This window comes from Saccopteryx bilineata, chromosome 5, assembly GCF_036850765.1.
Source record: "Saccopteryx bilineata isolate mSacBil1 chromosome 5, mSacBil1_pri_phased_curated, whole genome shotgun sequence".
Classification (NCBI taxonomy): domain Eukaryota; kingdom Metazoa; phylum Chordata; class Mammalia; order Chiroptera; family Emballonuridae; genus Saccopteryx; species Saccopteryx bilineata.
Genome location: NC_089494.1, coordinates 235,175,334 through 235,201,643, shown reverse-complemented (window position 1 = coordinate 235,201,643; position 26,310 = coordinate 235,175,334). Strand labels below are relative to the sequence as shown.

The following is a 26,310-nucleotide window of genomic DNA, read 5'->3' as shown; positions in this document are numbered from 1 at the left end:
CCTGCTCAACATCTTGATCTCCAGCAGCTAGCTGGCTTCATATCTAATCTCCTGCAGTCATTCAAAGCGCGCTTTGGAGAATTTCGTGAGCGCACTCTTCTTTTTAAGTTCATCACCCATCCACACGAGTGTGTAGTGGACAGCGCCAACCTGAGTTACATCCCCCATGTCTCCGTCAGAGATTTTGAGCTACAAGCTGCTGACCTGAAGGCCTCAGACATGTGGGTGAATAAGTTCAAGTCACTGAATGAAGATTTGGAAAGACTTGCACGACAGCAAGCAGAGTTGGCGAGCAAATGCAAGTGGGGAGAAATGAAAAAACTTCAACCGCGGACCAGCTGATTGTCAAAACTTGGAATGCACTTCTTGTCACATACCACACACTGCAGCGTGTGAGTATTGCTGTACTGACAATGTTTGGCTCTACGTATGCATGTGAGCAGTCTTTCTCACATCTAAAGAACGTTAAGACAAATGTACGATTATGTTTAATGGATGGAAATCTCAATGCCTGAATGAAGCTTAACCTCACCACGTATCAACCAGACTACAAAGCCATCAGCAAAACCATGCAGCACCAGAAGTCGCATTAATGGTAAGAAGTACTTTATTCATCATTGGTTAGCAACAGCATAACAATGTAATTAAAAAGAATTCAGAGACTTATTGTACTTTAAAAGTGTTGGTCTTACATAAAATGCACACATTTACTTGTATTTAGAGTTAAACATATTGTATGGCTCTCATGGAATTACATTTTAAAATATGTGGCATTCATGGCTCTCTCAGCCAAAAAGGTTCCTAACCTCTGTTCTACAGCCTCACTGTTGAGTCTTCAGCTGGTGACCTTGCTTCATATTTCATTGAAAAAAAAAATGGATGTAATCTGATAAAAGTACCTCAGTTTCTATCAGCAAATTTATTAACTTACCTATATATGTGCCTGAATACTGTGTTTTCCTAATTATTAGAAGGAAATTCATACTGGGACCAATATAGAAAGTTTGCCTGTACCATCCCACCTCTAATTCTTTCCTGAATCCTTTTCAGTTGGACTTTCATCCCCATCACTGCACTGAAATGGCTCTTACAAAGTCACCATCACCACCAAGATGCCAAGTAGTCATGTGCAGCCAGCTTTGCAGTTAAACTTAGCTGGGAGGTATCTCCTATCGAGAAGTGGATGTCATATCTAGAGAAAGGATAACTGTGCAGTTTGTTTCCTTTCTTCTGTTATACTCGAAGCACTGCTCCCTTCTTACAAAATATAAGAATTGTCAGGGACGAAGGCCCCTCCCGTTTTTATATTCCGAGCTTCTTGATTTCCATTTCCCCCGTGAGCCCTGTGTTCCTGGTCCCCCAGTGCTGCACTGAGGGTGTGCACTCTGCATGGCAGCATTTCACTTCTGTGCCAGGCTGTTAAAATTTCTTGAACCTTGTCACTGTTTTTGACCTAGTTACCAGCAACACATTTTTACCTTTTCTACAGCTTTATCAGAGCAATTTAACTTCAGTGATTGTTTTTCCTATTATAACATTCTGTTCTTGTTTTAAAGATCTCATTTCTCTTCCTGTCTGTCTTGTTTATCCCATAATTTCTGAGACCTTTCTTCTAAAGAAATCTTTCAAATCTTCTATTCTAAGCCTCATGTTTTCATTTATTTGTATTCATTTTTTACTCCTAAATTAATTTTATTTTTTCTCTACTCAACCAAAGGATGCATCATATTTTCTTTATAATAAAACACCAACACACACTCTGTTTTTTGTTTATCAGTACACAATAGAACTCAGAGTTCTAGAGCCAGAGTTAGTATTTAAAGTTTACAAGTCTAAGTTCAAGTTGAGACTCTATGGACAAGGTTTGTCCCTACCTAGTTCCTGTCTTAGCCTTGAAAGTGGCTCAAAACAGAATTTGGGGCATTAATTGCACACTGTGAAGACTTGGTTCTAACATTTTAAAGCTTGAAGCTCCCTCCTTTGCCTACCAGGAGCATAGGAGGTGTTCTTTAAAGTCCTGGCCTGCAGACCTGACCGCAAAACATTGATATTTGAGCTCTCTGCCTTTGCTTTTGCCCCCATAACTCAATCTCTACCTTATAAACTGTGTCCTTTTCAAACATAAATCAGACTTTATCAAGGATCTGCTTAAAATCATCCGGTAGCTTCTTCTCGCTAGGGTTTTTGAATGTGCTGTACAGTAAGTATACTCTGCTTGAAACATTGTTCCAGATTTTTTTTGGTTGCCTTCTTATCAGTGAGCTTCTTTCCCTGACTGATAAGCTAAAATAATCCATTCTGTTATATACCTCTACTCCCTATGTTACTCTCTCAGTTCTGTTTTCTTTATCATATTTATTACTGCCTGATATGATGTATTTCTTTATGGATTTAGTCTCTATCTTCCTGTACTGGACTGTGAGATCTGTGAAGGCAGGGACTCTATTTTGTTTACTGTCATGCCTCAGCATCTAGGACTGTGCTAGGTACAAAGTAGTTGCACAATTGATACCTCTTGAATAAATGGCATAAGGCAGAATATATGAAGTGCTTTAATAGAAATGTAAAATGCAACATAATGTGTAGCAGGTTGGGGACCAAGGATGGCTTTGGTGACACTTGGCCAGAGATGTAGAGGATGAATAAAACTTGGATAGATTGCAGTGGAAGATGACAGCATTTCAGGGAGAAGAAAGAGCAGGAGAAAATGCAAAGTATATATTCAAGGAATAGCAAAAGAACATTTAACTCAAAAATATTTTCCCTGAATATGTGTCTTTCTTTTTTTTATTTCCTTTTGTTTTAGTCTGTTTTAGAATTAAACACATTATCATTTGAGGTCTTTGGTTTTTATTGAGTAGTCAGGAATTAAATTAGAGCCTCAAACTTGTTGTCATTGGCCATTCTGTGTGTAAAAGTTTAAAAAAGTTGCTTAAGAAATGGAAAAATTTTAGAGTCAATTTTTGTTCAATATACTTTTATCATTGGAGTCAATTTTTGTTCAATATACTTATATCACTTTATTCCTAGTTTTTATATAGCCAACTCAGATTCTTTTTAGAGGCAGGTAGGAAATCAATTACAAAACAAAATAAACAATTAAGGTGCTGAAAAGGACCCAGATATACTTTGAATTTTCATCTTCTTCTTTCTATAGAGGAAATTCTGGAGAAACAAATAAGTAAACCTAGTTGTAGAGGTATTGATAGAGGAGATACTTTCTAGTGTGTCAGTCATTTGTAAGCATTAAAATGCTTCTAGAAATTTTAGAGATTTTTTAATTGTTTTTCTTTTATAGCCACGTTCCAGAATGGCATCAGTTTTTCTTAAGGGGCCAGGAAAAGTGGTGATGGTGGCCATTTGCATGTAAGTACCTAGCCTTCTAAAAAAGGCTAATTTTACATGTATATTCTTGAATGTATACATTTATTAGTTGGCCTCTAATAAAGAGTTACAGGTTTATATTGTTTTAGGAGGAAGTTGAATGTCTTTGGATTTTTTAGTAAATTGATGGGGGAAGAGTCCACATAGATACCCATACTTGTGCTATATATATTTTTGCTGTAGTTAAGATTTAAGAACAGTTGCTATCTGAAAATTCCCTCTCATTTTCATTGAAGTTGATAGAACTCTATTTTAAAAAGCTGAGATAGCCAAGGTTATTTTTAGGGTAATTAAATCAACCTGGATTATAGCTACTGATGAATATCTACACTCGTATTTTTCTCCCTCTTAACTTGGTGTAGAACATAATTGACATTTTGACATTTTTTGTCCCTTGTCTTCTTGATTTCTATTGTTTTGTCCATTTTGTTGAATAATCTATTTTAAAATGTTGAAAAACATTAATTCTATAATTCATTAGTTTTTTCTTTTATTTCATATATATATTACATGTGTCAGGAATTATTGGGCCTGGGAATACAACATTGTTACCTTCAAGGATTGGAGGGGCTCTGAACTAGAGGAAGTCGTTTGCAGTAATACAGGAAAGAGATGAAGACACACTAAACTAAGAGAGTGGTAGGAGGGACGGAGAGACAAGGTTAGGTTCGGAAAGTATTAGGAGGTATGGAAAAGGATGTCGCCCCTATTTCTGGGCAGTTCGATATCACACCATCACTGAGTGAAGGAACACTGGGAGTAGGGCCGGGCTGGGGCAAAGGAATGCTGAGTTCAGTTTTGAGTTTGAGTGTTTATAGGACACCTAAGTAGGGTTGGTTAACAGGATTAATTTTTAGTGTGTGGGTAAAATGGGGTTAGCAATTAAAATTTTATTCATCACAGGGATGTATGTAATATACATAAACTGCATAATGTAGTACCTAGTACATAATGTGTACTTTATAATTATTGTTAATATATATTGGTGTGATGCTCAGGAGGGAGATTTGGATTAGAGATTTAGAGGTGAGAGTTATTAGTATATAGATGATAATTAAAGCCATAGAAGAATGTGTATAGTATGAAGAAGGAAAGGCCCTCAGGAAAAAACCTTGATGAGTGCTAACATTAAGAAATGGGTAGAAGAAAAAGAGCTTACTGAGGTAAAACAAGGGGCAATGTGGGAGGAAAACTGGGAGCTTCGTGGACACCAAGGAAGACAGTGATTAAGAAAACAGTGGCAAATGTGTCTGTGAGATTAAGAAAAATACTAAAATGTTTCTAGGAACTTTATACCAAGAAGTGCTTGGTGTTACTGGAAGCAGAGACCTTTATTTAGTGCAGTGATAACTGTACAAAGTGAGGAAAACTGAGAAGCAGGATCAGATGTGATTGTTTCAAGAGATTATTTGAGGTGGAGGAAGGGAATGTATGGTTTCCTCATTTATAAAATGAGGATGTTAATATTTGTATAATAGAGTTATAATAAAACATGGTACATCTAGTGTAGTATCTGAGATAAATCATGCTAGTCGTCACTATTGAAATCTGAGCAGCTGGATTGCTCAGAGATAATCATATTTATTTTAGCATCTGTGGTCTATTATGACCTAGAGACTGCTTGTTCTAGATTTGTCTTTACTTAAATAAATAAACCTTCACTGAAGTCTTGCCTTTGACCTTGATCTACTGGACAACATTGAGTACAGATCATTTACTGACCTAAGACATAATTTCCTAATTTTGTTTTGTCCAAATGTCGAACACTTTCTTTTCTTAGCAGTTCTCAAAATGTACTTAATTTGCTTACATGCATCATGGATCCTTATTTGAGTGTTTAATGATACCATAATCTATATTTTTCAAATTTGTATTCTTGTTACCTAAAACATAGTAAGTTCTTGCAGGTTAGAGATTCTTTGTAATTTACCTTGAACACAATCTAGTATAAAGATATATATGGTAAATTAAATAAGCTTTTGGTGAATATTTTTGTCCAAACCAGTGCTAAATTGTTTTCTCTTTTTCCTAGCAATGGATTAAATTGCTTCTTTAAATTTCTTGCTTGGATTTATACGGGTTCAGCAAGTATGTTCTCCGAAGCTATACACTCTTTATCTGATACCTGTAATCAGGTGAGGGGTAAAAGCTTTCTTATTAATGTTAAAGTAATTCTTTACTACTTTAATGTAAAAGTTGGCCTGTTTAAAAATTAAATAATCCTGGCCCTGGCCGGTTGGCTCAGTGGTAGAGCATCGGCCTGGCGTGCGGGAGTCCAGGGTTCGATTCCCGGCCAGGGCACACAGGAGAAGCACCCATTTGCTTCTCCACCCCTCCCCCTCTTCTTCCTCTCTGTCTCTCTCTTCCCCTCCTGCAGCCAAGGCTCCATTGGAGCAAGGTTTGCCCAGGCGCTGAGAATGGCTCTGTGGCCTCTGTCTCAGGAGCTAGAATGGCTCTGGTTGTGGCAGAGCGACGCCCCAGATGGGAAGAGCATTGCCCCCTAGTGGGCATGCCAGGTGGATCCCGGTTGGGCGCATGCGGGAGTCTGTCTGACTGCCTCCCCGTTTCCAGCTTCAGAAAAATACAAAAAAAAATTAAATAATTCTATAGTTGGTACGTGGAAGAAAAATAAAATTGTTTTACTTTTGAACAACGAAGTACATAGAAATACGATCATGGTATTTTAAAGCAGTTTAGGCTTTAAGAACTTCCAACAGTGGAATATAAAGTATAAGATTATAGGTTACTAATGTTTGGGCAGGAATTTTTGTGGAAGAGATTCTTACAGTAGGTGGAAATTTTATTTCAGTATGAGTTCTGATGACTACAAGAGCCAATGAATTTAAGTTTTTTGAATAATGATATAAATTAGTCTTATGTAACTGATGAATTAAAATTTCACATTAGACTAGTATTTTGCATTCCTTTCCTGAATTTGCAATTGAAGAAAGATTTTTAGAAAATTAAAATACCTTCTTTAATCCAAATTTTGAATACCATAAACCTAAGCCTTTTTAAAGAACATGATAAAATTTTCTACTTGTGTTATTTAACATTTTAAAGAATGTGGTGTATTAAGATAATGCCTTTTCAGTATTTATTTGTACTCCTATTATGTAAGAATGAATTGGAAGAATTTGCAGTAAAAGACAATACAGTCAATAAAACCATTTAAGACAAAGTTAAAAATGATAAAATGGTAAGGAATAGCGAGTACAATCTTAACTAAAAATCAAACCCAAGAACTCACTGTCAAATGGGTTAAAACCTTTTGCGAAAGTAAGGAAAGAAGTTAGACACTTGCTGTTAGTACTAACAAAGCTTTCCCCTGAGTTAATATTTTTGTACAATAAATGCTTAATAACTACTGTTAATTTAATATTTTCCCAGTTCGGTTGTGGTAGGAGAGAGGGGAGAGAGGTTGAGGAGAGATATGTAACATATCTGTTTTGTTGAAAACTTATTTGAACTTAAGGAAATTGAAATGAAAAGTATTTGTATTTATGGACAAACTTATTAATTTCATTATTACTTTTATTAAAACATTGAAGATAGTTTTTCAGTGTACTCTTCATAGCTTTAATAGAATGTGGTAGATATAGCTGTGTACCTGGCCTGAAATAATAACATGATCATTTGAGTAAGAAAAAAATCAAATTGTAAAACATTAGAGACCTGCTTCCAGCCATGATGGACTAATGAGGACTGAATTTAGTCTTTTCCTGAGACATATGGTATAGTGAAGCAGAGTGAAAAATAACTCATTAAGTTGAGAAGGCAAAAATTGTTTAGGGTTGTGTGAGGAGGCTAGAAATGATGAGGCAGAGTTCACAGAGGATCAGAGTGCTAAAGGATCAAGCTGCAACTTTATTACCTGCCAGAACAAAGCCCCACAGTCTAGATAGAAGACAACAAAATCCAGACATTTAGTATAACATTCACAATGTTCAGCAGTTAATTTAAAAAAAGAAAAAAGTTATCCAAGAAGCAAAAATTTTGACTTGTAACCAAGAGACAGATCAGTCAATAGAAAGAGACTCAACTGACATAATAGAATTAGGAGACAAGGATGTTAAATGGCTATTACAACTACATTCATGGTTTTGCAATTTTACTAGTAATGTTTGTATCCATAATATATACTGTTTTAAAATTTTTAGTCTTAGCCCTGGCCGGTTGGCTCAGCGGTAGAGCGTTGGCCTGGCGTGCGGGGGACCCGGGTTTGATTCCCGGCCAGGGCACATAGGAGAAGCGCCCATTTGTTTCTCCACCACCCCCTCCTTCCTCTCTGTCTCTCTCTTCCCCTCCCGCAGCCAAGGCACCATTGGAGCAAAGATGGCCCGGGCGCTGGGGATGGCTCCTTGGCCTCTGCCCCAGGTGCTAGAGTGGCTCTGGTCGCGGCAGAGCGACGCCCTGGAGGGGCAGAGCATCGACCCCCTGGTGGGCAGAGCATCGCCCCTGGTGGGCGTGCCGGGTGGATCCCGGTTGGGCGCATGCGGGAGTCTGTCTGTCTCTCCCCGTTTCTAGCTTCAGAAAAGAAAAAAAAAATTTTTTTTAGTCTTTTATTTGTAGTTACACAAGTTACCCATCATATAAAAAACCCTATTGTAGACCCCCTGTTCCTGCTTCTCTCCTCAGAGGTAAAAATATAGTTAAATGTGCATTTTTCCAGACCTTTTCCTGTGCTTTAACAGAATGTGGTAGATATAGCTATTATGTATAGTTTACAAAAATTATAAAACGTGGGTTCTCTACTGTATAAACTGTTCCTAAACCTGCTTTCCCCCGGTACACTCAATGGTCTGTCTAGGAGCTTTTAGCATGTCAGTACATAAAGCTCTATCCCAACTCCGTTCTCTGAACCTGTTGTAGAAGTAATTTATGGTTTGACTATACCATTATTTATTTAGCCATTTTTCAGTGGTAGATTTTAGGTTGTTTTCAAATTTTTCATCTTTAGAAGCAATGGTGTTTTGAACCCCTTTGTGTTCATCTTTATTCCTCTTGGGTAAGAGAAACCAGAAATGCTGGGCTATTGGACGAGTGTATGTTGTTTCTTTGCCCTGTTCAGGCTGCATCCTCCAGATTGACTTTACCACATTATACTCCCCATCTTGCTAATGATTATTTACCTTTTTCCTTCTTCTCCTTAGGGTTTACTGGCATTGGGCATCAGTAAGTCTGTTCAAACACCAGATCCTACTCATCCGTAAGGACACTGCATTTATTTTTTTGTTTTGGTGGCAAGTCATTGAAATAAAAGCAACTGAATTGTAGAAACCTGATGTTTATGTACCAGCTCATGATAAAGATTTGTCATTTCTTCCACTGAAGTATCTAAAATGTAGGACTCACTACTGTGTCAAAGTAAATTCAATATGAAATTTGAAAATGGAGTTTAAATTTGTATGCTTTGTAATATAGCATAGAGAGCTTGTTCTTTTCATATTTAAATTTTATATATTTAATTTTCATAATTAAAAACAAAGTATATATATTTTTTTATCTCAGACTTCTATTTTATTTGGTCAAAGGAAACATTTCATACTTAGACTAATAGGCCACTTAATATAAAATCTTACTGATAACTTCTAGTAAATTCATTAATCTACTTTAATTTTTCTGTTGTGATTTGGAAATAGTATTCTGTTAATATTTCAAATTATTTGTAAAATGAGTGCTTTGTAGAATATATTATTTTGAATCCTGCCAGTTGATTTTGTTGTTGCTTCTAGCATAACCAGCTAGCACTTTTGAATTCTACATGCATCATTTTTAAAAACACACTCTAGTAGTAGAATTTGATTGATCTTAAGACAAAAAAATAGTTATTTTGTAAAGCAGTCAATCTCTATGCATTATATAAATGCCTTTCTTTACTTGAAAGCTAGACACTACTGCTTTCAATATTGTATTTTCTGAGCAGTTTTATATACCAAAAATTTTAAAACAGGGTAAAATTTAAAAATTTTAGTTTATGAAGATTTCTTCTCAAAGTATTATCAATAACCTACTTTAGGGCTGTCCAGTCTACAAAGTTTTCTACCAAATCTGTTCAGTCGTCACTGGGTGCACATGGCTGTTGAGCACTTGAAATGTGACCAGTGCAAGTGAGGAACCACATTTCACATTTTACTTAGTTTTAATTAATTAAAATTTAAATAGCCTTATATGGTTAATGATTTATTTTAGACAGTGCAGATTTACTGAATTAAAATTTCAATGAGAACCTACAGATTTCTAGAAAATATTGTTTTAATTTAGATCTCCATTTCCATTTACTTTAACTTAAATAAATACATATATATCTTATATTACTTTGGTGGGGGAAACTTTTAGAAGAAAGTAAGTTTTTGTGAATCAGGCTCATAGAACATTATCACATCTGTAAGCAGAGAATTGCCTATGTTAAGGTTACGTATTTACAAAAAGGATTTAAGAATTGTTTTTAATAAGAATTCTTATTTAAATTTTCATCTGCCAGAAGAAGGGTGCCATAGAGTTTGCATTTGGGAGTAAATTTCCTAAGAAAGTATTTTTATTAATGAGTGCTTTTTTTCCTTTTAAAGTATGTCATATTTTTTAACTTAATGCTGAGAATTTTATTGAGTACATGCAGAAATACAAAAGAATTCATGTAAAGACCAAAGGTACTTGAAAAATAATTGATATTAAAACAAAGAAACTGTCATAAAAACATCCAGAAAACTGAAGCTCTTAGTCCTAATAATAGCAGTTATTTGCTGTGTGCTAAACTACATAGAACCAGCAACAAATGTCCAGCATCCAGTTATAGGTAATATAAATCATTGACTGTACAAGAAGACCAAAACAACTTAATTAGAAGCTGTATACAAAGAAATTTAAATGTTATCCTGTTCATTAAACATCTGAATGCATTTTTTTAAAAAGATTAGTTTTACCAGCACTTGTGGTACATAAAAGTAAAATACAGTAGTTCTACTAAATCAAAACAAACCATATGGAAAATGAATTAACAAACACTTGTATTAAATCATATTTATTCTATTTATGTATTTTCAAAGATCTTGCAGTTTTTTTCCATCTTATATGTTGATATTCTGATTAGATTTGAGTTTGGCACTTAAACTTTACTTAAATGAAAAGCTATAACACCTTAATATTGTAAGAGATTTTTGTTTTCTTTTTCATTGACCTAGTAAACATGTATTTTGACAGGAAATCATATATATTTCTTGTAAACTATATTATTATTTTTATTTTCCAGGTATGGATTTTCAAATATGCGCTATATTGCATCACTAATTAGTGGTGTTGGTATTTTCATGATGGGTGCAGGATTATCTTGGTACCATGGAATTATGGGATTGCTTAATCCTCAACCAATGGAATCCCTTCTCTGGGTAATCTTCTTTTCCCCTTCAGTTTTGAAGTAATATGAAATAGCGTTTAAATAGAGTAGAATGCCTTTGTCGTATTGATATTAAAGAACAGCACTAATACATACCTTCTTGACTGTGTCACATAGGGTTATGAATCTGTAGTTGTGCTTTTACAACATCACTGAACATGACCTCTAAATTATTTGATTCAATGATGTTGAAGAAGAACAGCTTTGTAGGTTGAATTATTAAGCACTATTTCCTTGGTTAACATATTGGGCAGTTCCATTAATTTTTTTAGTTTCTGTTGAAGAACAAGAAGATTTCTGTTCACTTTTAGCCCCAAGAATAATCTCCTATAAGTAATTAAAATATCCAGTCCCATATAATAGTCATATGTTGACATTGTATATAAAGTGAAAGCTGCTCATTTCCCTCAGCCTGGTAAGAAGCCTACACTACAGGAATGGGAGGGTGGGAGCACAGTCGTGTTATGTATTTTCCCTCGCAGGGCTCCTACTCTTCTGTCCTACTCCCTAGGTTGCTTGTGGCAGCAGTGAAGTTAGGAATAGGGGACAAGAAAGTATTACTTCAGTGGCATCAATGTCATTTTGCCAGCTTTCTCTGGACTTTGCAGAGATGCAAAACTGGTTTTTTTTCTCCCGATTGTGGGCACTTCGTGGAGATTGCCTTGCTTGGTCACTCTGACTCTAGTTCCCTTGACAAGCACAGATTGGTTATATGGCACACCCTCTTAGCTTCTGTGTCTCATGGTGTAATTCCGGACTATTTTTGCTGAGATTGCTTTGCATTTGGCAAGAAGTCTTTGGGGCAGTTGGTGTCTTTCCAAAAGACCCCTACTCAGTTCCATGTCTGAGTCCTATGTGTTAAAACACATATCTTGAACACATTCTTGATGAGAGTGCAGTATTTTCCCAAGCCCAGACATATACTCTGCTGACACAGCCAATATCGGTTACTAGACTTGCCTATAAATTTATTTTTCAAGCGTGCATTAGACACAGCTCACTGTGATCTCTAACCTCTAGGGGCACACAGACAACTTTCTGAGCAATCTCAACAGCTCAACAGCTTTTCCCAAAGAAATATTTACTTTTGGCCTCCTAACCTCAGTTCTACTTATGTGAGCTAGTAGATGTAGAGCTAGGAGTTGTAAAACCAGGCTCTGGCCACCTTCTGTGCAAGGCCTGAATAGATGGTATAGCGCCTCATTTTGGAATGTTGAGTACTTGCAACCTACCTTGTTCTCAATTAGAGTGAATCTCATTTTAACATTTGGTTACATACACCTGTATGTCTACATAATAACAAACCTATTAAACTAGGCTTTTTCTACAGTTTTTATTGACTAGTTTTCTACCGTAATACATTTCATATAATTAAAATGAAGAGGGGCATTTCCTCTATTCTGCAAAGGTTCAGCCACGTTATAGATAGCTCATTCTCAGAGCATTCATCTAATTTGTACAGTATTACTTTATAGAGGCAGAGAAGTCAGTAATTCTGTAGTTAGGGATTGATTAATTAAATTTCCAGTTGTGTTTTAAAGCTTCTAGAAGCCCTTCTATCCTTTAGTAAATAAATGGGATTCCATCAGACTATGACTCTTTGTTAATAAATAATAGATTCAGCACACCATAGACCAATTTATATTTCTTAGGTTTTATCTGGGAATCTTGGAAAGGTGCTGTCTCCCTTTATTGGGTGATATCTGTGTTAAATACTACAAACTTTATGCATGAACAATTGTGATTTTTTAGTGCAATTAATTTGTGCTTTATTTTAATACTTATTTTCTAGGCATATTGTATTTTAGCAGGATCATTGGTATCAGAAGGAGGTATGTACTATCATAGTATCTCTTTATTATTAATTTAGTAATATACAGCAGTTCATTAAAAAAATTGAGAATAGGAATCTAAGCTTTGTCTACTGTTAGGGAGTAAATTCTAGTATGATGTCCTGTGACTGCTTCTGTAATGAATGGGGGCAAGGGAAAAGCAGTTTTTCCTTGTGTATCATATCGTAAAATTCAGAACATTTGAAATCGAGTATAAAATATAACTAAATACTGAGTTCTAAAAAATCAGACTTTAGTATATTAATCAGAGAAGGCTGTCTTTTTTTGCAATGAAAATATTTCAGTTTCTAGAATTTTCAGCTACAGCAGAATTATGACAGAGAAGTGCCTAATTCACTGTTTACTAATATGTTTACTTCTCAAACATTGTCACTTTCTGTGCACAGTGATTCCTTCATCTTTGACAATCTATAAAATGATGGTAACACCACCTGTCTCAAAGGTTGTTGGATCAAAAGTGATTGTGCTCAGTGTGGTGACTGCCAAATAGCTTGTCCAGTAATTAAGGCTGTTATTGTGGTAATGATATTTAAATTATTGTGGTTTAAAAATATGGAATTTTTATGTTGTGATGATTAATTGAGCTCTTGATAATGACTAGTTAATACAGAACTTTTCCTTATTTCCAACCCTGGCATTAAAGTGTTATACATATTTATTTATCTTTTGAGATGTCATCTTTAAAGTTTGGAGGCATGAAGTTCCTTCCTTGCTTATCAGAATGCTTTTCTTTCAGCAACACTTCTCGTTGCTATAAATGAACTTCGTAGGAGTGCACAGGCCAAAGGAATGTCATTTTACAAGTATGGTATGTGTCTAAAAACCAGGTGTATTATTTCATCTCCTTTACTTGCTTAAAATTGCCCAGTATTATTGCTTTGTTGATTATAGATATTTATAAAATATATGTTAGTGTCTTCCCTATGTATGGCTCTTTACATATACATCAGTCTCTTAAAAAGAGAAATGCAGTGTAATTTGAACATGAACACTTTATATTTGGATTTAACTTAAGTAAATTACAGTATTTCTGAATACGCTTATATAACTTGAGACAGTAATTGGAACATGTAAACCAAGGAATTACGTTTGTATTGAGCAGTGTTTTTAAAATCAGGATCTCATACATTTTTAATCTTAATTTTTATCTTAGTTTAAAATGGATACTTATTGAAATGTTACCTAAGAGTATCAAGTTAAGATTTCAGGAAGCTTCTTTTTTGTCTCTTCCCCACTGATTAAGTAATGGAAAGTCGTGATCCTAGTACAAATGTTATTTTATTGGAGGATACTGCAGCAGTCTTGGGAGTGACAATAGCAGCCACTTGTATGGGACTTACTTCTATAACAGGTAAATATTTTTTATATCACAAGTGGTTTATTTGTACTATTGTATTTAAATAATTCTCTAATATGTAGAAATATTCTTTTATATAAATGAATAATTTTAAACCAGTAGGTTGTTAGATACTAATTTCATACTAACCTCTTATTAACTTATTTGTATAAAACATTTGGTGTAAATTTTTTTTGAATTATAAATTTTTCTTAGAAATAAAGAATGCTGTTATGTTAATAGAGTATTTCTGTAATGCTCTAAACTTTTCTAACTGACTTAATAAATTACCCAATCTTTACTTATGAAAGTATTGATATTTATCCTAGTAACCTCACAGTTTTATAATGATAAATATAAGAGAGAAGTTGAATAAATTCTAAAGCTCTAAATAAATACATATTGTGACTCTTGTTAATTTGTCTTCTCCACTGTTACTACCAATAGTGATACTCCTTTCCTGTTTTCTTGACTCTTGAGTTGATTCCAACCTCATTTCAGTAGCTAGTTAAGTGTTCTGAAGGCTAGTACAATACAGACAAATCTGAAGACAAAAAAATAATTTTATTTTTGTTTTCTAAACAAAGAACTGCTTAGTATGCAAAGACTCAAATTTCTGAGGCTGGCATTCTCTTGGAATAGGACTTCTTCCATTCTTTCCCATTTCTTCTTGCATATTCCAAATAATTTGAGGTGATGAGCTTTCATACTTCTGCAGTGTTTCTTTTTTTTTTTTTTCTTTCTGAAGTTGGAAACAGGGAGGCAGTCAGACAGACTCCGGCATGCACCTGACCGGGATCCACCCGGCATGCCCACCAGGGGGCGATGCTCTGCCCATCTAAGGTGTGGCTCTGTTGCGACCAGAGCCATTCTAGCGCCTAGCGCCTGAGGCAGAGGCCACAGAGCCATCCTCAGCGCCCGGGCCAACTTTGCTCCAATGGAGCCTTGGCTGTGGGAGGGGAAGAGAGTGACAGAGAGGAAGGAGAGGGGGAGGGGTGGAGAAGCAAATGGGCGCTTCTCCTGTGTGCCCTGGCCGGGAATGGAACCCGGGGACTCCTGCATGCTAGGCCAATGCTCTACCACTAAACCAACCAGCCAGGGTGCAGTGTTTCTTAAAATATTCTAAAATATGAATGTCTTTCTTATTTTGAATGTAAATTTTAAAACTAAACCAACATTTTCTGATTTTGACTGCAATACAGAATATTTCTAAAAGTTTTGTTTTTCTGGTTGATATTATCATTTTAGACGTTTTTTGGATATAAATAATTGGCAAAATTTTAGGCTTAAAAAAATTGTGACTTGATGAATAAATCAGCTTTTAATAGATTTTCTTTTATATAATAATGTTAAACCAGTCAAATCAGACTTATAAAATTTTTGTTTTCAGAGTATTTCACATGAATTATATTTTATTTAATTAGTTAAGTTAACTCATTTAAATTAAATAACATGCTAAGATATAAATAAAATATTTTCTAGCTAATATTTCTGTGATTTCTGTAGAATCATTTATATATATATTTTAAAATAAAAATAATTAAATTTGAATTTCTAAAGAGCAATATATTTGATTTTGAACTCTAATTTTAGGTCTAGTAGATTATATTTCACTTACAAGTGGATTATTTTTAAGAGTACAGATAAGTCAGTGTACTTTGTTCTGTTTTTAACTTAACGTTAGTAAAACTAATATGTGAATTGAGATTTTTTTTAGTAAAATATGTTCTGTTAAGCATTAAGAGATTTAAATTTAATGTTAGCATTTAATCTTTAGAATAAAAAGACTTCTAATTATAAAATTGTTGGGTGTAAAATTTATTAAAGATTCAAAATATAATATTTATTGATATCTGTTCTATAAATATTTATCTACACATTTATAAATCATAACTTCTCATTGGTCCTGGGAGAGAATTAAGCCCTAGCAATCGAAGACAATTTTTTAGAATCATAATCAGCTGGAGGTTGCAAAGATACAGAATCTTAGCCCCCACCTCTTGTGTTTTTGGTTCAGAAGATCTAGGGTGAGGCCTGAGAATGTGCATTTCTACTAAGTTCTCAAGTGATGGTGAAGCTGTTGGTCTAGGGACCATGCTTTGAGAACCACTGTTGTAAGGTACCCATAGCATGCAATGAATGAACTTTCTTTTTTGTATTTACAAAAGTACTAGGTTATGGCCCTGGCCGAATAGCTCAATTGGTAAAGCATCGTCCCAATACACAGAGGGTGCTGGTTCGACCTCTAGTAAGGCACATACAGAAATAGATCTATCTATGTTTCTGTCTCTCTTTCCTTTCCTCTCTCTGAAATCAATAAACAAAAAATATTTTTTGAAAAGCATTATTAGTTATGTATCACTCTTAGTTGAATGATAAAAGAATGACCCATATAAATTTTTTGTATGGCTTAATTCTCTCATAGAACCTTAGTAAGAATAAGACACAAAAATGGTTATTTCTTTCAGCTTTTGATCTCACAATTACATTGTCAAGCTGGGATAGGAAAAGTGCTACTAATATTGCTAATAAAAATAAGCTATTATATTACGTATTAATATGTATTTGAATTCTCTAATCTGAAAATACTCAACCATTACTTATATAATGACAAGATACAAGAAACAGACCTTAAATAATTAAACCCCATGATACCCCTATGTAATATTGAAGCAAGTTGTATCATTCCCATTTTGTACAATGGTAGAACTATTAGAACAGGAGTCGGGAACCTTTTTGGCTGAGAAAGCCATGAACGCCACATATTTTAAAATGTAATTTCATGAGAGCCATACAATGTGTTTAACTCTAAATACAAGTAAATGTGTGCTTTTATGTAAGACCAACACTTTTAAAGTACAATAAGTCTCTGAATTCTTTTTAATAATGTTGTTATGCTGTTGCTAACCAATGATGAATAAAGTACTTCTTACCATTAATGCGACTTCTGGTGCTGCATGGTTTTGCTGATGGCTTTGTAGTCTGGTTGATATGTGCTGTGGTTAAGCTTCATGCAGGCGTTGAGACTTCTATCCATTAAATGTTCCATCCATCTTGAACGTTAAGACCAAGGTGATCATACATTGGTCTTAACGTTCTTTAGATGTGAGAAAGACTGCTCACATTGCATATGTAGAGCCAAACATTATCAGTACAGCAATACTCACACGCTGCAGTGTGTGGTATGTGACGGGAAGCGCGTTCCAAGTTTTTACAATCAGCTGGTCTGTGGGTTGAAGTTTTTTCATTTCTCCCCACTTGTGTTTGCTCACCAACTCTGCTTGCTATCGTGCAGGTCTTTCCAAATCTTCATTCAGTGACTTGAACTTATTTACCCACATGTCTGAGGCCTTCAGGTCAGCAGCTTGTAGCTCAAAATCTCTGATGGAGACACTGGGGATGTAACTCAGGTCGGTGCTGTCCACTGCACACTCGTGTGGATGGGTGATGAACTTAAAAAGACGAGTGCGCATACGAAATTCTCCAAAGCGCTGTTTGAATGACTACAGGAGATTAGATGTGAAGCCCACTAGCTGCTGGAGATCAAGATGTTGAGCAGGGTCACTTGCTGTGCATGCATCTTTAAATTCTCCCAGTTTTTCAAAGTGTAGTAAACGATCTGTTTCAGTATCGGCGATGAAGAGTTCCAGCTTGTTTTCAAATGCAAACACTGCTTGTTGAAGGGATAAGACTGTATTTCCAACCCCTTACATTTTCACATTGAGCTGGTTCAGATGTTCAGTCGTGTCCACAAGATAGTAGAACTTCAGGAGCCACTGAAGTTAGCTAACTCAGGATGCTTGACGTTTTTCATTTCAAGAAAAATCCGGATTTCGCTCAGACAAGTTGCGAAACGACTGAACACCTTCCCTCCTGACAATGCACATTGCTGTGCAGAAGCAGACCAGGATAATTATTCCCAACTTCATCCAGCAGTGTTTTAAACGGGTGATCATTTGAAGCTCGGGCAACAATAAAGTTGACCACCCAAATGACCAGCAACATCACCTCACCAAGCTGCTCACCACACATCTGAGCACAAAGCCCCTCCTGATGAAGGATGCAGTGAAAACTTAGGATGGGTCTCTTTTCATGTTCACAAAGAAGTGCTACGAATCCTCTGTTTCTCCCCACCATGCACGGAGCACCATCAGTACACACCAAAATATTTTATCCATCGGTAGATTTTTTTTCTTTAGCGAATTCAGTGAAAGTCTTGAATAAATCCTCCCCTCTTGTTGTCTCTTTCATAGGCAAAACAACAGGACTTTTCTCATGTAGTGTGTCATCGACAGCATACCTTGCAATCATGCAGAACTGGAATAATGGCTTACGTCTGTTGACTCATCCAAAGCGAGAGAAAAGAATGGTGCTGCATTTATGTCCTTCACTTGTGTTGCCTCAATTTGATTTGCCATCATGGTGGTACAATTGTGAACAGTTCCTGCCGACAGAGGCATGTCTTCTATTCATTTGATTATCTTGTCTTTGTCCAAAAAGTCGTCAGAAAGTTCACTGGCAACATCAAGCATGAATGTTTTGGCATACTCCCCATCTGTGAATGGCTTTCCGTTTCTCACAATTGCTAAAGCACTAGCAAAGCTAGCCGAACTCCAGTCACCTTGTTGGGTCCAAACACGGAGTTGCTGCTGACTAGCTTGCACTCTGCACAGTAACTCTTGACATGCTTTCTTCCTGCTGTCCCCCGCTGGATATTTTGATGCAAATATAGTATGGCATGTGTCGAAGTGCCGCTTTATATTTGACCGTTTCATCGATGCAATTTTTATCATTGCATATTAGACACACTGCAGAACCTGCTCTCTCCACAAAGGCGAATTCCTGTGTCCATTCCTACTGAAAAGTACGATACTCCTCATCTTTTTTTCTTTTAGCCATCTTCTTCATCAAAGGGTTTCTGCAATTAGCTGACTGACTACTTGATTAAAAGGAGGGAAGTTTACTTCCTGATCTCACAACGACCTGTGTACATTACGCATTATCCAATAAAAATTTGGTGTTGTCCTGGAGGACAGCTGTGATTGGCTCCAGCCACCCGCAACTATGACCATGAGTGGTAGGAAATGAATGGATTGTAATACATGAGAATGTTTTATATTTTTAATGTTATCATTTTTTTTATTAAAGATTTGTTTGCAAGCCAGATGCAGTCATCAAAAGAGCCACATCTGGCTCGCGAGCCATAGGTTCCCGACCCCTATATTAGAAGAAAGTCATTAAAGGAGTCAGAATGAATTTTAAGACCCTTGATCTGCCGATTATGTTTCTTTGCTCACTAAGGCTCATTGAAATAGTACACAAAATGTTAATTTACTGACTTCTTATGTGTTTTATTTAGGCAATCCACTGTATGACAGCCTAGGTTCTTTGGGTGTGGGCACCTTACTAGGTGTGGTCTCAGCATTCCTCATCTACACTAACACTGAAGCACTGTTGGGGCGATCCATCCAGCCCGAGCAAGTACAGCGGCTTACTGAACTCCTGGAGAACGACCCATCAGTAAGGTCAGCTTATTCCAGTGAAGCTGTTAAGATATACACAATCATTAAAAAATAGAAATGCTTGGCCTGACCTGTGGTGGCGCAGTGGGATAAACCTGGAACACTGAGGTTGCCAGTTCGAAACCTTGGGCTTGCCTGGTCAAGGCACATATGGGAGTTGATGCTTCCTGTTCTTCCCCCTTCTCTCTCTTTTTCTCTCTCACTCCTCTCTCTCTAAAAATCAATAAATAAAAATTTTAAAAAAATCTTAAAAAAAAAAAGGCTGGAGGAAAGTAAAAAAAAAAAAAAAAAGAAATGCTTGGTTTTTTACTATTCCCAGAAGAGGTTTTGGATCCCTAGCCTTCAGAGTTTGTTAATCTATTACTTTTTAGAATGGCAACCTTACAAGACAGGAAGTGAAACCATTTAGGAAACTCCTTAAGTCTCCTCTTTAGTTTTGTGTCTTTAAGTATTAGAATAAAGAACTAGATGTAATGAGAACAGAAGTGTGCAAAGTAGTTGCTTCCTTAATGTGGAACCATTTAGGTAGAACTTTCATATTTATATTTGCCTTATATTTGTATTGCAATTACACACTGAACTTATTAAATTTAAGAAGATTTTATTTATGAGGAAGTGATTACCAAATTAAATATAATTTATATTTCCATTGAAAATAAACATTGTTTTAGCTTATTTTAAAAGTTTTTCCTTAAAATTTTTATATTTTAAATTATGTAAGAATAAAGAATGCAGGACTTCGGAGAGAATCAGAGATACAGAGTTCTAATAGTATTTTTTCAGTGAAATTCAGTAGCAGTGTGGTTTCAGAGTGAAATGGAAGAAACTCACCTTTAAAATCTCTATTTTCCACTAGCTACATAGATACTTTAAACTTTAAAATAAGAATGTATTTTTGTTCTGTGTTATAATTAAAATCTTTAAGTTAAATCTTTTAAGAATGGCTTCTTTGGTAAAACAAATGATTAAATGATTAAGTCCTGTTGGTTTACAACCTGGAGAAATAGTTACCTAGCTGGATCAAGATTAGAAATTGAGCGTTCTTAAAATAAGTACTAGGCTTAGTAACTTAATGTAAGATAATCCATATTAATATCTTTTTTTTGTATATGATATCTTTGTTTGATTTTGGTGTCAAGGTAATACCTTATAAAATAAGTAAGGGAAGTGTTCCCTTCTCTCCTATTTTTTAGAAGAGCTTGTGAAGAATGGGTAGTATTTCTTCTTTAAATGTTTGGTAGAGCCCTGATTGGGTCACTCAGTTGCTTAGAGCATTGTCCCAATACGCCAAGGTTATGGGTTTGCTCTCTGGCCAAGGCTCATACAGGAATCAAGCAATGAATGAATAAATAAGTGGAACAACAAAATCGATATTTCTCTCCCCACCCCACCCCTCTTCCTTTCTCTCTAAAATAAATTTTAAAAAATTTTAATGTTTGGTAGAATTCATTAGTGGTGCCATCTGGGTATGGGTTTTTCTTTGAGACTAGTGTTTTTATTATTATTATTATTATTATTACTACTACTACTACTACTAATTCTATCTCTACTTGTTACAGATCTGTTCAGATTGTCTTTTTCTTGAGTTGTTTCGGTACTTTGTGTCCCTCTAGGAATTTGTCCATCGCTTCTAAGTTATCCAATTTGTTATCATACAACAGTTCACAGAATTTCTTTGTAGTCTTTTTTATTTATTTATTTATTTATTTATTTATTTATTTATTTATTTATTTATTTATTTTGGTATTTTTCTGAAGCCGGAAACAGGGAGAGACAGTCAGACAGACTCCCGCATGCGCCCGACCGGGATCCATGCGGCATGCCCACCAGAGGGCGATGCTCTGCCCACCAGGGGGCGATGCTCTGTCCCTCCGGGGCATCGCTCTGTTGCGACCAGAGCCACTCTAGCGCCTGGGGCAGAGGCCAAGGAGTCATCCCCAGTGCCCGGGCCATCTTTGCTCCAGTGGAGCCTCGGCTGCGGGAGGGGAAAAGAGAGACAGAGAGGAAGGAGAGGGGGAGGGGTGGAGAAGCAGATGGGCGCTTCTCCTGTGTGCCCTGGCCGGGAATCGAACCCGGGACTTCTACATGCCAGGCCGACGCTCTACCACTGAGCCAACCGGCCAGGGCTCTTTTTTATTTCTTTAGGTTTGGTGGTAATTCTCTCCTTTCAATTCTAATCCTAATAATTTGAGTCTTTTCTTGTTTTTCTTGGTCAGTCTAAGTCCATTTTCATCCCTAGTGGGAAATACTTTTAGACTTTGTGCCATTCAGATATATGTGCATATATGTGTGTGAATATACATTTGTAAGCACTGTTATTGATTGCAGGGCGATTCATGATGTTAAAGCCACAGATATGGGACTAGGTAAAGTAAGATTTAAGGCAGAAGTAGATTTTGATGGACGAGTTGTTACAAGATCATATTTGGAAAAACAAGATTTTGACCAAATGCTACAGGTAAGTTTATGTATTTATTATTTTCTTATAAAGTCAATGGTTAGAAAAATTACTTTTTAGGTAAATAAAACTTTTCTTTTACAATTCATAAAGTCACTTCAGCTTTCAACTTCTTAGGGTTCCAAAATTTGACAGAGATCCTTTTACTTACTATAGAGTGGATTAGAGGAGATAGAAGTACAAACTTACTATTATAAGTGCTTGCCATGCATTTTATATGTTATTTAATTTACTTTCAACAACCCTGTGAGGTAAAGAAATAATATTTTTATTTTTATATATAGGCATAGAGAGATTAAGTACTTGCCTAAAATTGCAGAGCCATAATATGGAGTCACATGTGAATTTAGATCTCTGAACGTCCAGAATCCATGTTTTTTTTGTTGTTGTTTTTGTGACAAAGACAGAGAGAGACAGATAGGGACAGACAGACAGGAAGGGAGAGAGATGAGGAGCATCAATTCTTTGTTGCATAACTTAGTTCAGTGGTTCTCAAACTTCCTGAAGTCGGGGCGCATTTAAAATCCTACAAATAATTGTAGGTGCACTATATACAAATTTCTGAGAAATATGTTATAATAATTAAGTCAAATATTAAAGAAAATAATATAAAGTCCAAGCATGCTTTTATGGTAATTAAATGAATAAATACAACAAAATTAAATTTATTCTGACATTAAAAAACATTTTTATGTTACTTTTTTTATGTTACAGTTTTTGAGTTATGCTTTTTAGAATTCATAAAAAAGAGGAAAAAAAAACGACAAAAATGTTATCTTTAGATAGATAGATAGATAGATAGATAGATAGATACATTCTTAGTAAGATTTAGTAAATTCTGCAGGTCCCCATGTGAATGTGTTAAGTTTTTTCATTCTTGTGTTTATGAGAAACATGAGCCTGATGTGTCGTAGTGATTTCTTCAATGTTTGGGCATATGTTTGAAAGGCAAACTCTCATTTCCTCGTCAGTACATTGAAGAATTCCTCTCTTTTTACTCTTAATTGTGTTGAGTGTAGAAAACCCCCACTATACATATCATCTTAACTTCACACCAAACAAAGGATAGAAGAAACTTACCTCCAGTCTTTCCGGGGAACATGGGGGTAGTGTAAACAATCCAGCACCACAGCTTAACAGCCTTTTGCAACCTAATCAGGCAAGTGAGGTGGAGGGTTGAGCAGACTGTCAGCTAACAGCCAATTCCCCACACCTCTGTCCCCCCAAAATCTAAACTCCAAAACCCTGTTAGTTTTTTGGTCCCCAACAGGCACGTATTTCTCTGGAATACCATAGGGTGCATCTGGCAATCTTCTAGGACACACCAGTGCTCCTAGGTGCACACTTTGAGAACCACTGTCTTAGTTGTTTATTGATTGCTTTCTCATATGTGCCTAGACCGGAGGGCTACAGCAGACTGAGTGACCCCTTGCTCAAACCAGATGAGCCTGTGCTCAAGCCGGCGACCTCGAGGTTTCGAGCCTGGGTCCTCCACGTCCCAGTCCTACGCCGTATCCACTGTGCCACCACCCAGTCAGACAGAATCCATGTTTTTTTTATTAATAGTTTAAAAGAGAATTTACAGAAGATAATATGATGAACAGCACAGAGGTTACCATTTGCCTTTGTCAAATTGTAACATTTTACCATATTATATTTGCTTAAGGTTTTTAAAAAAAGAAATAAGTCGTTGCAAAAACAGTAGTAGCCCTTGTTTTCTCATTGTAGATTTCATTCTTCTTCCTTCATCCCTAGAATTAACAGTTATCCTGAAACTGAAAGGCAGAAACCATGGGCCGAACCAAAAACATGAGGCTAGTGTGTTCCAAAAGGAAAATTTACTTAAAAAACACCTGAGTGCAGGCGGGCTGAGACCGGCAAAGGGTGTCAGCCCGTAGGGAGGTGTAGGACAGGGGTTCTATGGATTGTCAAAGGGCCTTGGGCAAAGGTAGCTGCAAGATAACTTAACTCTGTTTGTGATTGGGAGAAGCACCACAGCTCCTCAAAACTGCACCCTAATCCAATCATCCCTTATCAGCATCCACTACAAGGGGGGTCTAAGCTGGATTACTGAGTAGGCAAGTCCTACTTCCTCCTTCAGGCCTGCATTGTTTTTAAGAAAGCTGGTAGATGAGTAGCCTTTTTTTTTTTTATCATAATCTAGTACCTATCATTTCTATTTAGGTTTTTATACCTCTCAATATATTTTTCTTAGCATAATATATAATAATATTTGTATGTTTAAACATTGATATAAATGATATCATACTATGTGACTGCCTCTACAGTCTCCTTAATGGCAACTTTTTGAGATTCTTCCATGTTAATATACATCATATTTTTTGCTCCATAAGATGCACTTTTTTCCTGAAAAAGTGGAGGGGAAAATGCCCATGTGTCTTATGGAGCAAAAAATATGGTATTTTATTAAATATTTTAATGTACCATTTGGTTCAGATTTTTTTTTTCTTATTTTCCTTCTTAAAACCCTAGATGTGTCTTATGGTCAGGTGTGTCTTATGGAGTGAAAAATACGGTATACCTTTAGTTACCATACTTTAATCGCTTTATAATATGCCATCTTATGACTATCAGCAATTTATCCAGTTTCTAAGTAATGGACATTTATTTATATATTGTTTCTGATGTTAAGCTATTAGAAACAATTCCACAGTGGCATTCTCATACACGTTTTCTTGTTCACATGTGCATGAATTTCTTTGGGTAATATATATATAGCTAGATTTAAAGTAGGTAGGCCTCTGGGTGCATGTATCTTCAGCTTCTCTAGATATTGACAATTCTTTCCCAAAGTGGGTCAGTTTAATTTGCATCACTAGAGTATCAAATTTCTATTGCTTTACATTCTTACTAGATTATATTGATAGAGTTTTGAAATGTTTGTCATTATGATAGGTGTGAAATGGTATCTTGTTTTAATTTATATTTCCCCGGTAGTAGTGAGATTAATATACATTGATACTCACTGACCACTGGATTTCCTCAACTTGTTTATATTTGTTTCCTTAATTTCTGTTATTGTGACAGATTATAAACATTTAATTTTTAATATGCTTGATACTAGTTCTTCCTGAGTTGGATATATGCAAATACATTTTTCTGGTTTGTGATTTATCATTTTACTTTGTTGTGCAAAAGATTTAGTGTGGTTTTTAATTTTACTGTCAAATTTGTCATTTCTTTATTTATGTGTTTTATATTCTTGCCTGAGTAATCTTTCCTTATCCCATTACTGTAAGCATACTTTTTTCCCCTAAAAGTTTTATGGTTTTTTAATTCACTTAGAATTGTTTGTTCTGTTTAATGCTAGGTGGTAGGGGTTTCGTATTTTTTTTTTATAGGAAAATAATTGCCCTGACACTATTTATTGAAAAGTCTATTCTTTTACCACTAATTTCTAATGCTACCTTAATATAGCTTTGTATTTAATTTTTTCTTGAATTTAAGTTTTTTGGAAGTAGGTGGTTTATTGCCTATGGTTTGAAAAATTTTTATTTTTTTTATTAAACTTAATAGTGTTATAATTTTTTAAAAGAAATTATCAATGTACTACTATGATTTAAAATTTTTTTGTTTTGTTTTCCTGCTATTGTCTTTATAGGAAATTCAACAAGTGAAAACTCCTGAAGAACTAGAGACCTTTATGCTTAAACATGGAGAAAATATTGTTGATACTTTAGGAGCTGAAGTAGATAGACTTGAAAAGGAACTAAAAGTAAGACGTTTATTATAATAATATAAATCTGTTTTTGAATACTTATTCTATGTTATACACTATGCTAATTGCATCACATGTTTATTCTCTCAGTAACCCATTGGTTGCTTCGGGTGAGGAAATGATTGGGTTAAAGAAGTTAGATAATTTATTTGAGAAAGTAGGGGAATTGGAATTTGAACCTATGTAGCTCAATTTCAACTTCTATACTTTTATCACTATTCTGTACTACTTGCTTAATATCTAAAATAGTCAAATGTTTTTGTTTGTGTTTAAATAAGAATAATTTAGAAAGTTTCTAGAGAAAGGTAAAAGGGAAGGTTTTTTTAAATAGTTTTATTTAGACAATTTTAATGGGGTGACATTGGTCAACTAGAGCACATAGATTCAGAGAAAACATCTCCAGATAATTTTGACATTCAATTTTGTTGTATATCCATCACCCAAACTCAAATCATCCTCTGTCACCCTTCCTTTGGTCTTCTTTATGGCTCTTCCCTCCCGCCACCCCCTTCTCCTCCCTTCCCTGCCCCTGGTAACCGCACTCTTATCTATTTCCATGAGTCTCAGTTTTGTGTCCCACCTATGTATAGAATCATACGGTTCTTCGTTTTTTCTGATTTACTTA

The 26,310-nt window shown here is 35.5% G+C and overlaps 1 protein-coding gene across 1 annotated transcript in view; it reads left to right on the top strand.

Annotated features, from left to right (window-relative positions):
* SLC30A9 (solute carrier family 30 member 9) overlaps positions 1-26,310 on the top strand; it is a 73,860-nt gene that overhangs the window by 38,658 nt on the left and 8,892 nt on the right. The window contains exons 8-17 of the mRNA XM_066233628.1: positions 3,299-3,366; positions 5,417-5,519; positions 8,538-8,593; positions 10,634-10,769; positions 12,570-12,609; positions 13,367-13,438; positions 13,874-13,981; positions 19,326-19,491; positions 21,817-21,946; positions 25,569-25,682. Of these exons, the coding sequence (XP_066089725.1) occupies positions 3,299-3,366; positions 5,417-5,519; positions 8,538-8,593; positions 10,634-10,769; positions 12,570-12,609; positions 13,367-13,438; positions 13,874-13,981; positions 19,326-19,491; positions 21,817-21,946; positions 25,569-25,682 (993 nt within the window). The remainder of the gene's footprint in view (positions 1-3,298; positions 3,367-5,416; positions 5,520-8,537; positions 8,594-10,633; positions 10,770-12,569; positions 12,610-13,366; positions 13,439-13,873; positions 13,982-19,325; positions 19,492-21,816; positions 21,947-25,568; positions 25,683-26,310) is intronic.